This window comes from Ovis canadensis, chromosome 8 (genome assembly GCF_042477335.2).
Source record: "Ovis canadensis isolate MfBH-ARS-UI-01 breed Bighorn chromosome 8, ARS-UI_OviCan_v2, whole genome shotgun sequence".
Taxonomy (NCBI): Eukaryota; Metazoa; Chordata; class Mammalia; order Artiodactyla; family Bovidae; genus Ovis; species Ovis canadensis.
This window is the reverse complement of record NC_091252.1, coordinates 51,070,556-51,083,660: the sequence shown is the minus strand read 5'-3', so window position 1 is coordinate 51,083,660 and position 13,105 is coordinate 51,070,556. Positions and strand designations below refer to the sequence as shown.

Below are 13,105 nucleotides of genomic sequence, written 5' to 3'. Positions count from 1 at the left end.
TTTTTTTCTTTTTGCATTAAAGCTAACTGACTGCACCTTGACATAGAAGGTAGACACTTCTCCTAAGATTCTCTTTATTATGAGTTGAGTGGAGCTTATTATTTTCACAGATGTGAACATGCTTTTAATTCAACATTTTTCTCTATTTTGCTATATCTTACCTTTCCATTTCAAAAGAAACTATTAGATGTAGATTCAATGAGAAACTTCCTTTGTAAATCAACCTTCTATTGTAACTTAAAAATAAATATATTTAGCTTTTGCATATAAGTGAAAAGGAAAATAAAACCCTCGTGTCTAGTTGGCAAAAACTGAAACTCATATAAAAATGAATGATATTTTCTAAAGATTTAAAAATAGGTTTTAGAAAGGCCTTAGATTTTAGAGAAGTACAGTATGAAATCATTCCATCAAAACAGAAGCAAATATTGTCACTGATTTGCCAGTGACAATCCAATTTCAAATGACTTAGCAGGAAAATTTTTATAACTCTCCTAGACAGAATATCTTAAAACTATCTCAATACTAATGGTCTTTTGCCAAGTTTCATTTCATCCTTAATTGCTCTGAGAACTTCTAAAACCAGAGTACAGTTATACACATAAAGGCTTTGAGAGCTAATTTGAAAATAAAAACCGAAAGGAAGTAGGATTGAAACTAAACTCAGATTTTAATTGAACAGAAAGTATTATTCATGACAATTTTTTTTCTAAGATAAATGAAGTAGTCCTTTTAAAAAACTCCACTTTTAGAAATGTTAAACATTTATTCATTTTCTTATTGGTAGCTCTTTTCCTGGCTGTAATAAGAATATGCACAAATAATTGTACACTTTGATTTTGAATATTACAACCCAAAATTCAAAGTGATTTTTTCATATAGGTTAGGTACCATTGTAAAATAAATTAATTTTAATTACAAAGGACTAGTACCAATTAATATCTAAGAACTGTATTACCATTTACTTGTATTAACAAACATGTGCTTTGACATTTTCATTTATTATTATAAAAACTGAGTTTTCAATGAAGACTATGGTTGTGAAAATCTGAATTAAACAGTCCTTTAAACATTAAAAATCATGGAAGAATAAAATATCAAGCAAGTGAACATTTTTCCTGTGATATATACATAAATATTTTCATGTAAACAAAAGCAAATATTAAGTATCTTTGTCAGCAACTGAAATACATAGATTTAAATGGTTTTATTTTTTCATGCTTCCATTCAACACAACTGGCATAAGCAGAGCAATAGGAATTGGATGAATCTTTGCATCCCCCTTACTCTTCAGGAGATTACATACAATAAAGATATCTCTCACCTAGAAAAGAAAATATGAGACGAATCAGACTCCAAAAGGCATCACTTTCAATTGTGAAGTCACCTTTTCGCTCTACTTTGAAACTACATGTTTTATCAGAACTTTGCCAGTTGAAAGATGATAAAGCTGACACTGGAGTAGTGGCAGCAAATTAGGCACAATGATACACAGATCTTCCTCTCATGTGGATTATCCACGCACTGGGAGATAATGGCTTCCAACACAAATCAAACGTTTTTGGAAAAAGGAGACATTTTTTAAGTGGATATATTTCCCACAGGAGTGTTTCCTGAAGCATGCCCCAGAGACCATCTGAACCAGAATCAGACCACATACTCAACAAGATAAACGTGGGCCTTGGTGGGCCCAATGCCCCTCTGGGGGCCCTGGTGACCTGTATTTATTGTTAACAAGCCCTCCTGGGAAGACTTAAATGCAAATGAATATCTGAAAGTTTGAATATCACTATTTCAGATTATTAAGGATTTCTTTCGACTCTTTCTTTTGACCACAAACACTTCATTATCTCTTTCCTGCTTCTTACTTATTAGCCTGAAGGAAAAAGAAAAGCATTTCTGATGATGTCAGCCAGTGGTGATAACTCATAGTGGCATTTTTTTCCATCAAGAAAATATAGAATAGGCAACATATGATACTACACCTAAATCGTTCAAAGGTATACCACAGTACTTCTTTTTTTAAGTTTTCAAAATGTATATGTGATAAAAAATGTTCAAAATGGTTTGTAAACTGTCATCTGATTGATCAAGACAATCCAGTGTAAAGAGAACTGCTGTTCGGTGTGGATGCTGCATTCTCACAAAGGCCCCTCTTGGTCATCTTTCACAAACACTGATCCTCTTAGCAGGCACTCCAGAGCTCTTTCCAATGCTGCACTGCCTACCAGCAGCACTGAAGTTACCTAAGGATTGCTCATAAAAACAGGACAAAGGAAACAAAGCTGTCTCAACTCCAACCATGAAAGGTGTCTCAAGTTCTAATGCCAACATGTAAGATGAATACAGATCACACTGACTTTCCTCAAATAAAGTCTAATTTGAAATAGACTTATTAGTATCTGCCTGAAATCTAGCTTATATTGAAAATGGAAAGCATGATACACTTCAATGTGCTACTAATACCTACTAACAGTGTTTGTGCTCTACAAGATCCCAATGGATAACAGCAATTTTACCTGTGAATAATATAAATAAGAAACCAAAGAGGTAGGTGAGTCTCATCAGAAGATGATCTCAAAACATGTTGAATATAATGCTTGAGTCCCCAAGGACAAGTTAACTGGAAAATGAGTCCCAATAACAAGACCACTGCCTCAAGAACAGCGATTCTCGGGTCTTTGATGATGACATCCACCCCCCAAACTCCTAACTCCTGCCATGGTGCCACATGCTCTTCAGACATTCAATTTTAAGAAATATCTAAAGAAGTAAAATGTAAGAAAAAATAATACTGGAGACCAAAGAGTGATGCTGATGTCAGCTGGGCTCTTCAAAAAATCTCTACTCTCACATTACAGTTGGGAAAAATCTTGAAGATTCACCTAGTCCAACTCTCTGGTTGTACAGCTAAAGAAACGGAGGCTCACTTCCCACTGGTGACAAAGCACGACAATTCTGAAAACATGCTATAAATCCAAAAGGGGTTCATGGTTAACTTGACTATTTATAAAGTCCATGATGTAGCCAGCAGGCTACACTTTCAGCACTTATGGCCTTAGTCTGAAGCCCCATCTCTGGGGGCTGTCTAGTTCCTGGAATTGGAGAGAGAGGGCACCGAAGGCCCCGGATACATGTAGGGCAGCGGGGAGAGGCAGATTATATTATCAGCAAGAGAAGAAGAATTTGAAACCCTAGACCTGCCCCAGTGAAAACTTGCTCAAGGCTCAGACCAGGGTTTCTGTTCACCTCTAAGTGTTCACATTCTTCAACAGCCAGCTCTGGTCTGGGCAAGCACTAGGGCAACCATGGCATTCTGTCCAGAACATTGAGAAATATAGCTGGATAACTGGAAACATCCAAACCTACAGGGCAAAGACCTATAGACAGCTGTATTTAACTTCTCAATAATTGTCACTTGTTTTGCAAATCAAAAATTTGCCTTATTTCCTTATACCCTTATTGATTTTTAAGTTCTACTTTATAAAGGAGGTTATGAATGATTTTATTTTTTTCCTTTCTATTTTCCAGACTTTCTGTAATATAATTCCTTTTGGCAATTAAAAAAAAAAAGAGAGAAGCTATTTTTTTTTTTTAAAAAAAGGTTTCAATCTAAAAAAAAAAAAAGAAAGGAAGAATACACATAGTTCCCTCTTGGTCATGGAACTTCCAAACCTGAAGGAGGTATTTGTGTGGTACAGCAGAACAGCAGTCTCAGGACTCAGATGGATTTTCTGACCCCAGCTCTACCACTAACCTTGGGCAAGATTTAAGTCTCTGAGACTTGCCTTCTTTGCCTGCAAAAGGAAGAAATAATAACCTCCCTCAGAGCACACTATGAGGATAAAGTGATGCACAGTGCCTGGCACCTGGTAGATGTCTAATAAACGGTGACCGTTCTCCTCACTGAACTCAGAGAATCGGTGAGTAAAAGGAATCAGCACAGCCCCCACCAGCCACAGCCTCTCTGCATTTCATTTACATTTTCAAAGGTGCTCCGTCTTCTCAACTCTGCCCTATTTCTCTAAAGATTCACTATTGTGCTTAGAAAAAGTTCTCCATTTTTATGTTCTCTCCTTTAAAACTGTACATGCAGATAAAACATTTTTTTAAAAAAAACTATCTTCCTAGAAATAATGCAATGTTTCCTAAAACACAACATGTCATGTATAAAAGCAATTCTGAAAAACATGACTGAATTAGTCTGTACATTGTTTCTTAAAGTGCACCAAAGTAAATATTAATGACCTTTAAAATGTCACTGACCCCCTTGGGTTATTGTTCTTAAATAAAACTAACTATCTACTGAGATGTATGTGGCTTTTGGCTCCAATGTGATGGCAAAAAGCAGCAGTGTCTTCCAGGAAAAAAAAAATTGATAAACTCAACTAAGCATATCTTAGCAGCATACAATATACCTAAAATTCAATGTAACTTCAGGCTCAATAAAGCACAATTCTGATTCCTACTATAGAAACAAAATCAACTGAAGTTACAGAAAACCATCTCCCCACCCTAAATCAAGGATTTCTCTTGAACCCTGGAGGTAACACTTGGGATCACTTCCCTATTGTGTATCCCTGGTAACAGACTTATAACTAATCACCATTCTTTCTTTACATTGCACACATACACATATATACATAACCTATGAATAAAACAACAAAGTTTAAGTGGAGGAGCCATGAGAAAGAAAATTCAAAGTCAGATAAAGAACAGCCACCACCCAAAATGTCAGGCAGTTCCAATATTCACACCACCGTCCGATGTTCCCCACACACATAGACAGCGCTGGGGCGTATCCGTCGCCGTGTGTGACCAGGGAGCCGCGGCAAAAACTTGAAGGACTTAGGCATCATGTCCAAGCAGGCATCGTGGAATTTCTTAATCCTCCAGTAGTAAATCAGTGGGTTCAACGCAGACTTGAGGTAGCAGAGCCAGAGTAGCCAGGTGCTGATCTCAAAAAAGTTGTGCTGATAGTAAAAGTGCTTGCTGAACGTTGCCACAAGGCTGTAAGTGGTGAATGGGGCCCAGCAGACGATGAAGACAGCAAAGAGAATCAAAATGGTTGTGAAGGCACGCGTTTTAAAGCCCATGTCAATGCTCATCTGGAAGGGTCTCTGGAGACTCATGAGACCCAGTTTGCTGGCCTGGCTGAGGCATATACCTTCAGGGTAGCTGTGGATCCTCAAGGCATTATGCCGAAGAGTATTGAGGATGCCCATAAATGAATACAGGATCACCAGGAAGGGCAGGAAGAAAGAAATGAGAGAAATCAAAATCACATATGCCTGGTAACCCGGATCGGTTGTGTACCCAAACACGCACTGGGGAGCTCGGGAAGGTATCTGAAGGTCGGGGTTCCCTACTGCCAAAGGAAAAGCTACACAAAAAGAAGTTGCCCACGAAACTGCAATGAGAACCTTAGCCCTGTATGGATTTAGCTTATCCTGCCTCTGGACTATAATAAGAAACCTATCAATGCTAATGATGAGCAGGATGGCTACTCCCTCTATGACAAACAACCAGAAAAACATAGCAGATACCCTGCAGAAGAATTTCCCAAAAATCCATCTAGTGGTAAGAATAGTGACCAAGGCCAAAGGCATGTTCAGCACTGCAAGCAACATGTCTGCAAAGGCCAGGCTGGCCAGGAGGATGTTAATGGCGGAACGCATGGCAGCTTTTTGGTAAACCATGAGGCAAACAACCAAGTTGCCAAGAAAAGACACACACAGAATAAACATCATTAGAGCAGAAAGGATGATCTGGAGAGGCAAGTTGAGGCTCTTAGAAGCTGCTGGTGTTGGCGACACAGCTGTACTATTCACTGTTAAGGAATTCATCCCAGTGGGAGCCAGGGTTTCAACACTGTATCTAAGCAGTGGACCAACGCCAGGGTGCTGGAATGGTGGAGGGACCGTAATATTCATGTAGGTGTTTTCATAAACTACAAACGTCGTGTTGGATGCCCCAGTATGGGATGCCGTCAACACTGCAGAGACAACCATGGTTTCAACAGGATGGAAGCTGGCGTTGTCAGAGATGCGAGTGTTCTTCAAGCATTTTAACACAAAGCAGCAGGATCAGGTTTCACTGATGAGCTTGGAAACATATTCTGGAAACGGGAGAAAGATATCCATCTTCCATAGGAGTCCTTTTGCCTGAAAACAAGTCTAAAACACAAAAAAATAAATGGGAGTGAGTTTTTGGTTTTTTTTTTTTAGTTTTTTATTTTTTAAATTTTAAAATCTTTGGGAGTGAGTTTTGTACACATCATTTGACTCCTTACTCTTCATCCTGAAGGACCTATTTTACTTTTTTAACTCTTTAAAAATATTTAAGTTTCTAGACTAGTCATCACTAAAATATTGTTCTGTTTTTAGTCAACTATAAAGGAAACTTCATGACTTCCACATATAAAGTGAAAGTGAAAAGAATAAAAATGTATTACTGCCTCAAAGGCCAAAAGTATTACCTTACAGTTAACTTTTCTTTCAAATTTCCAGGAGCAGCATAGCCTTTTCACAGTTACTATTAATATAGATTTTATTATCTGTTTGGCCTGAGAGTATTAATACTTTTCTTGATAGCTCTTTGGTACAGGTTTATATTCCATTCTTACACTAGCCCGAAGCTAGTTGGCAAAGAACCCTGAAATCAGTTTCCTATTTAATACATGATAATCAAACACCTTTGCTTTCACAGCTTCACAACTAGACACCACCCTTATTTTCAGTGAGGATCTGAAGCAGTTTTCTGGCTATTTTATTTGTGTTTTTCCCCAGAATCCTACCACTCTACTGAAGAAGTTCTTCAAGAAAAGAAGAAAAATTATCTGTAAAACGTCTTGGTCATATTTTGAAGACTTCCTTTCTTTTTCCAAAGCTCTCTTTGATCCTCAAATTCTCTCTTCTTTCCCATGCCCACCCATTTCCATCCTGTATTTTCTAAAACAAATACTTCTATTTTCTCAATTTATTCTTCCTAAGATCAACCTTACTGTAATGCCAGCAACTTGATTAAAATGTCAACCAAGAAATAAAGGATTCTAAAGTAGATGACTGGGAAAATATTCAGGTGTGAAGAAGAATGCACTCTAGAAAACTTACAAAGATATTTCACTTTCTTGCTCCAAAAAGCTTCTTATCACCTTTCTCTTCTCCTTACCCCCAACTTCTTAACAATTCCTGTAACCCGTGAGTTTTCTGTAAATTTTCTTAATCTATTATCTTCCTAACCTACTTTTGTGATGTAGGTTTTTCCTTCCTTACTGGAGAGGTAACTTTAACCTTTCTAATTATAAAGAACTCTCACTGGGTGTCTGTGTAGATCCCTTTAATAAATCCAAAGATTGGGGATGGGCGAATTACACAGTAGTTTGCATGCATGTGTGTGTGCTAAGTCACTTCAGCCTTGTCTGACTCTCTGCAACTCAATGGACTGTGGCCTCCCAGGCTTCTCTGTCCATGGGATTCTCCAGGCAAGAATACTAGAGTGGGTTGTCATGTCCTTCTCCAGAGGATCTTCCCGACCCAGGGTCAAACCCGTGTCTCTTGTGTCTCCTGAACTGGCAGGCAGGTTCTTTTCCACTAGCACCACCTGCGAAGCCCCACATTAATTGTTTAAGATGATGCCATAATTTTCTCATTATTTGAACTTACAATTACTGAATAATTTTAGGAGTAAGTGCCAGAAGTCCATTTATTCATTTCTTGTAATACAGAGGGTAGAAGCATTTCATTTGTGAGACCCAAGATCCAGCACTTAAACCAAATCATGGGCTCTCTAACATATTCCTATCTCTCCATAATCCCCAATTTGCTGTCCAGAGCTAACCGTATGAATAAGACTATTCACCTATTTGTTCAAAATATTAATTTTTACTATATACTTGAGATGTTATGGGCTTCACTGGTAGCTCAGATGGTAAATAATCCACCTACATTGCAGAACACCTGGGTTCAATTCCTGGGTTGGGAAGCCCCCTGGACAAGGGAATGGCAACCCACTCCAATATTCTTGCCTGAAGAATCCCAGGGACAGAGGAGCCTGCCAGGCCAAGCCCATGGAGTCACAAAGAGTCCGACACAACTGAGTGACTAACACTTCACTTCACTGTTATAGCTTAATTTCTTTGTCTCTACAAAAAGGTACATTTTCTAAGGAAAACATACCTGGATAAGATGCCCCACTAAGCCAGTGACTCTCAAACTTTATTAACCACGAAGGACCGTGGGGAAAGTCTCTATATAACTATATAATCAGCCCAAGTCTCTTTATAACTTCACAAATATACATACAAATAAGCATAAAGACTGCTTACTGCATACCTCAGCCTCAATATGATTTTCTAGAGAAAAATCATAAAAGTGTATCTTAGGCAAATGTGTATCTTTAAGCCTAAAGTAACACCTGTAACTGCTTGACTAAGAAAGCAAACATCCATCCTGAAGGAGCACACACTTAGCTTTCTAAAACTCTTATTTTCTTGACCATGCTGAGAACAAAACCAAAATGGAACAGAGCCAAAACAAAAATTTATTGTAAAAGATGCCTTTTAGGTTGTTCTATGTGCACATACAGTCACAATATTTTACTGCTGTTGTAAAAACTTCTAACTCAATTCACTCAATTATTCACCCATCAAATACTTATTTCAGAACCTACGATGAGCCTGCCTACCTCCTGAGACACCTGTATGCACGTCAAGAAGCAACAGTTAGAACAGGACATGGAACAACAGACTGGTTCCAAATTGGGAAAGGAGTACATCAAGGCTCTATGTTGTCACCCTGCTTATTTAACTTCCATGCAGAGTACATCATGCAAAATGCTGGGCTGGATGAAGCACAAGCTGGAATCAAGATTGGCAGGAGAAATATCAATAACCTCAGATATGCAGATAACACCACACTTATGGCAGAAAGCAAAAAGGAACTAAAGAGCCTCTTGATGAAGGTAAAAGAGAGTGAGAAATCTGGCTTAAAACTCAGCATTAAAAAAAACAAAGATCAAAGCATCCGGTCCCATCACTTCATGGGAAATAGATGGGGAAACAATGGACACACTGAGACTTTATTTTCTTGGGCTCCAAAATCACTGCAAACAGTGACTGAAGCCACAAAACTAAAAGACACTTGCTCCTTGGAAGAAAAGCTATGAGAAACCTAGACAGTGTATTAAAAAGCAGAGACACTACTTTGCCGACCAAGGTCCATCTAGTCAAAGCTCTGATTTTTCCAATAGTCATGTATGGATGTGACAGTTGGGTCAAAAAGGAGGCTAAACAGTGAAGAATTGATGCTTTTGAATTGTGGTGTTGGAGAAGACTCTTGAGTGTCCCTTGGACAGCAAGGAGATCAAGCCAGTCAAGCATAAAGGAATATATGCAGATGTCTTGATCAGAAAAATCCTGATGCTGGGCAAGACTGAAGGCAGGAGGAGAAGGGGACAAGAGTGGAAGAGGTGGTTGGATGGCCTCACTGACTCAACGGACATGAGTTTGAGCAAGCTCCAGGAGATGGTGAAAAGACAGGGAAGCCTGTCATGCTGCAGTCCATGGCATCGCAAAGAGTAGGACACGACTGAGTGACTGAACAATAAAAACGAGTAAGGCACTGGGGAAACACTGATGAACAAATGATTCCTGAATTTCTGCTTAAACTAGACAAATGAACCATAGACCCTGCTTCTCAAAATTACACTGAAATGACAGTATAGGGATATTTTTTAAACAAAATTCACAATCCAAAAGGACAAGTATGAATGAAAGATGCATCAATAGATACGAGTTTTTGTAAATGTTTTAAGGCAAAGGCAGATGGTGGTGTGGTAACTGAACAGAGCAGAACAAAGAACTTTTTATCTTCAATACTTCCTGAGAAATATCCTTAGAAGCAGCTAAAAAACCCAGTAGATCCCCAGAGAAGTTGTGGATTAGGAGATACCAGGAAGTACTTTAAGTTTGGGTGGGGCAGAAAACTGGGAAATTGACTGAAAAATCTATATACAGAGCTACTGGAACCCCACTCTAGGTTTGTGGCTCATCTTCTCCAGCAACCATATGAAAGAACATACCCCCATGCCAGCAGCCCAAGTCGCTGGCACAGCTGAACCTGATAAGCACAAAACTTGAGTGAATCAGTGCACGGCTGAACGCAGCAGGACTGGATGGATGTCTGCACATTCAGCATGAGAACCTAGCCCCCTTCTCCACCCTGTTCCCAGATGGCCAGCAGCCAGGCATACACTACCAGGCAGGACTGAAGCACTCATCTTTTCCAGTAATTAAAAAGCCCCAGAGGAAAAAAAATACTCTAGATACTAACCTTTCATGGTGCCCCAAGAAAAATGCCAGCTTGGTGCCCAGTTACCTTGTATACTGAAGCCCACCTACCATCAAGCCCAACCCACGCACACAGAGCTTCCAATCAGCTTTTCAGTGCCCATTAAATACAAAAGTTGAATTTCCCAAATATACAAAGAGTCTATGAAAGGCTTACATAAAAGCAGTGTTAAGGTAAACACTGAGGAAGATCAGAAATTTCTAATGTCAGAGAACGTAACATACATGAACCTAATAACACTTTTGCCCTGGTATCTTCATTCATTGTACGCCTGGCCGAAAATTAGGACTTCTGAATACTCATTGTAACTATGTCAAAAGATTCTTTCCTCTTAGAAAGTCTTATCAAGTACATTGTAACCTGCAGTTTCTCTGAATTTCACAGAAGACTAAATCAAAGTTTTATAGTAAAAATTTGCATTTCCAGAGGAAATGGGACAGTAGCAACATAAGAACAGTAGAAAATTAGCTTAGGTTGGTAATACTTGCTTAGCAATCCTAATGTTTAATATAAACTCGTCTTTATTGGGCATTTGTTGGGTACTCTCATTACATAGTCCAAGAAAAAATTAAAATATGTGAAGGTGTATGTTTATATATATATTTATACACACATATATATATATACACAAACCCCACATGTAAACCTCAGATATGGCAGAAATTATTGAATTTATGATTCTTTCTCTTGTCTCAAGTATCTATAGAAACAACGCAGGGGCAATCAGGTTAGTGATACAGTAAGTGTTTCATGTTTGAAGAATGCCAAGATGTCACAATTAATGGGGCTTCAGGGGCTGGGACAGAGAAGGCAATGGCACCCCACTCCAGTACTCTTGCCTGGAAAATCCCATGGATGGAGGAGCCTGGTAGGCTGCAATCCATCGGGTCGCGAAGAGTCGAACACGACTGAGCGAGTTCACTTTCACTTTTCACTTTCATACATTGGAGAAGGAAATGGCAACCCACTCCAGTGTTCTTGCCTGGAGAATCCCAGGGACGGGGGAGCCTGGTGGGCTGCCGTCTATGGGGTCGCACAGAGTCGGACACGACTGAAGCGACTTAGCAGCGGCAGCAGCAGGGGCTGGAATGGGCAGAGGAGGCCACAGAATTCTTGCAGTCTTCATCCTTCAGTCTTAAACTGCTATTTCAGTGCTTTAGATATTTGTTTCATTGAAAAGAGTATATTCTCCTAGAAGGCAGATTGATTTTATAAATCTCATTGTCCCCTATGATTACTATGCTTTGCACACAGCTCAATACATACATGGTAGATTAATCTGTACTGCATGCATGCATGCTTAGTTGCTTCAGTCGTGTCCCTCTTTGTGACCCTAAGGACTGTAGCCCTCTAGGCTCCTCTATCCATGGGACTCTCCAGGCAAGAATACTGGAGTGGGTTGCCATGCCCTCCTCCAGGGAATCTTCCCAACCCAGGGATGAAACCCATGTCTCCTGCACTGCAGGAGGATTCTTTACTGCGGAGCCACCAGGGAAGCCCTTATTTGCATTATGTTTTATCAAATCAGAGAATTTCTTCTTTTCTCTTTTTATTATTTATGTTATATGCACATAATTTCATTTAAAAAATCATCAAATTGAGGTTTTTTTTTGTTTGTTTGTTTGTTTTTTGATGGTTTGTTTTTTTTTTTGTTTTTTTTTTTTTAATTTTAAAATCTTTAATTCTTACATGCGTTCCCAAACATGACCCCCCCTCCCACCTCCCTCCCCACAACATCTCTCTGGGTCACAGTCAAATCCTATACTACCTTTCACATTCAACATCTGGTTTTAGAGGTAGCCATTTTTAATCATTTTAAAGGTTTTTTTCAAAAGTACTTATGTATCTAAATAACATGAAGAAATTGATACTTTAATCAATATTTTATATGAACTCCTGATTTTATATTAGGATAGTAAAGGTTTAGCTGCCATAGCACCTCTCAACTTACTTCTTATCTCTTCATACTACCAAAATATTTATTTGAAAATTCTGAAGAACAGCAGAAGTTAGTGCATCTATTACTGATAAGCCAAAAAATATTTTTCTTTCCTGTATAAATGTTGCATTTTCTAGAATTAATAATTTATATACTTCTAATTTTATTATTTTTAAATATCTTTTTTTAATCTGCTCTAGCAGAGAGATTTTACATCTAGAAGTATCGTATTTCGGAAGGTCAGATATATCAGCTACATATTTTATCTTGAAGTTATTCATTTGGCTTTATGTACCTCCCTGGAGTGACACTGGGTCAGTTACATAGCAGCCAGCAAGAAACATCTCTTTACTACCATCTTGGAAACCTCTTTTTTGCTTTGGGCTCTTGGCTTCCATATTTCTTAGGTCCTTTCTCTTCCACTTCATTGCTTCCTTTGTTGACTTCCTTGTTTGCCATGAACCAATTGCTTTTGAATAAAGAACACAAGGGACATAAATTTTGAGTCCTTATACGTGTCTGTCTTTATTTTTATCCACATTAACTGTCTTGGTTTAGCATTCTCAGTTGAAAATAATTTTCTCTGAGAATTTTGAAGGTGTTGTTCCACATTAGCAGTTCTCAAAGTTAAGCATGCATAAGAATCACGTGAAAAGCCTATTAAAATGGGGACCCAAACCCCATGTTTCTAAGTCTGTAGTCCAGGGTGGGGCCTGGAATTTGAATTTCCAGAGGAAAGAAAAAATTCAACTGAGAACATTAAATTCCAATCTCAAGGATTAGAGGAAGAGCCAGAAAGCCTCTTTAACCACAGTGA

At 38.6% G+C, this 13,105-nt stretch overlaps 1 protein-coding gene across 2 annotated transcripts in view; it reads right to left on the bottom strand.

Moving 5' to 3' along the window:
- Positions 1-651: 651 nt before the first annotated feature.
- The window catches only part of GPR63 (G protein-coupled receptor 63), a 70,033-nt gene continuing 57,579 nt past the window's right edge, over positions 652-13,105 (bottom strand). The window contains exon 2 of one of the 2 annotated variants that reach the window (XM_069599241.1): positions 652-6,176. In XM_069599241.1, the coding sequence (XP_069455342.1) occupies positions 4,752-6,011 (1,260 nt within the window). In that variant the 5' untranslated portion in view covers positions 6,012-6,176 and the 3' untranslated portion in view covers positions 652-4,751. The remainder of the gene's footprint in view (positions 6,177-13,105) is intronic. The other variant, XM_070292503.1, reaches the window with a different exon arrangement.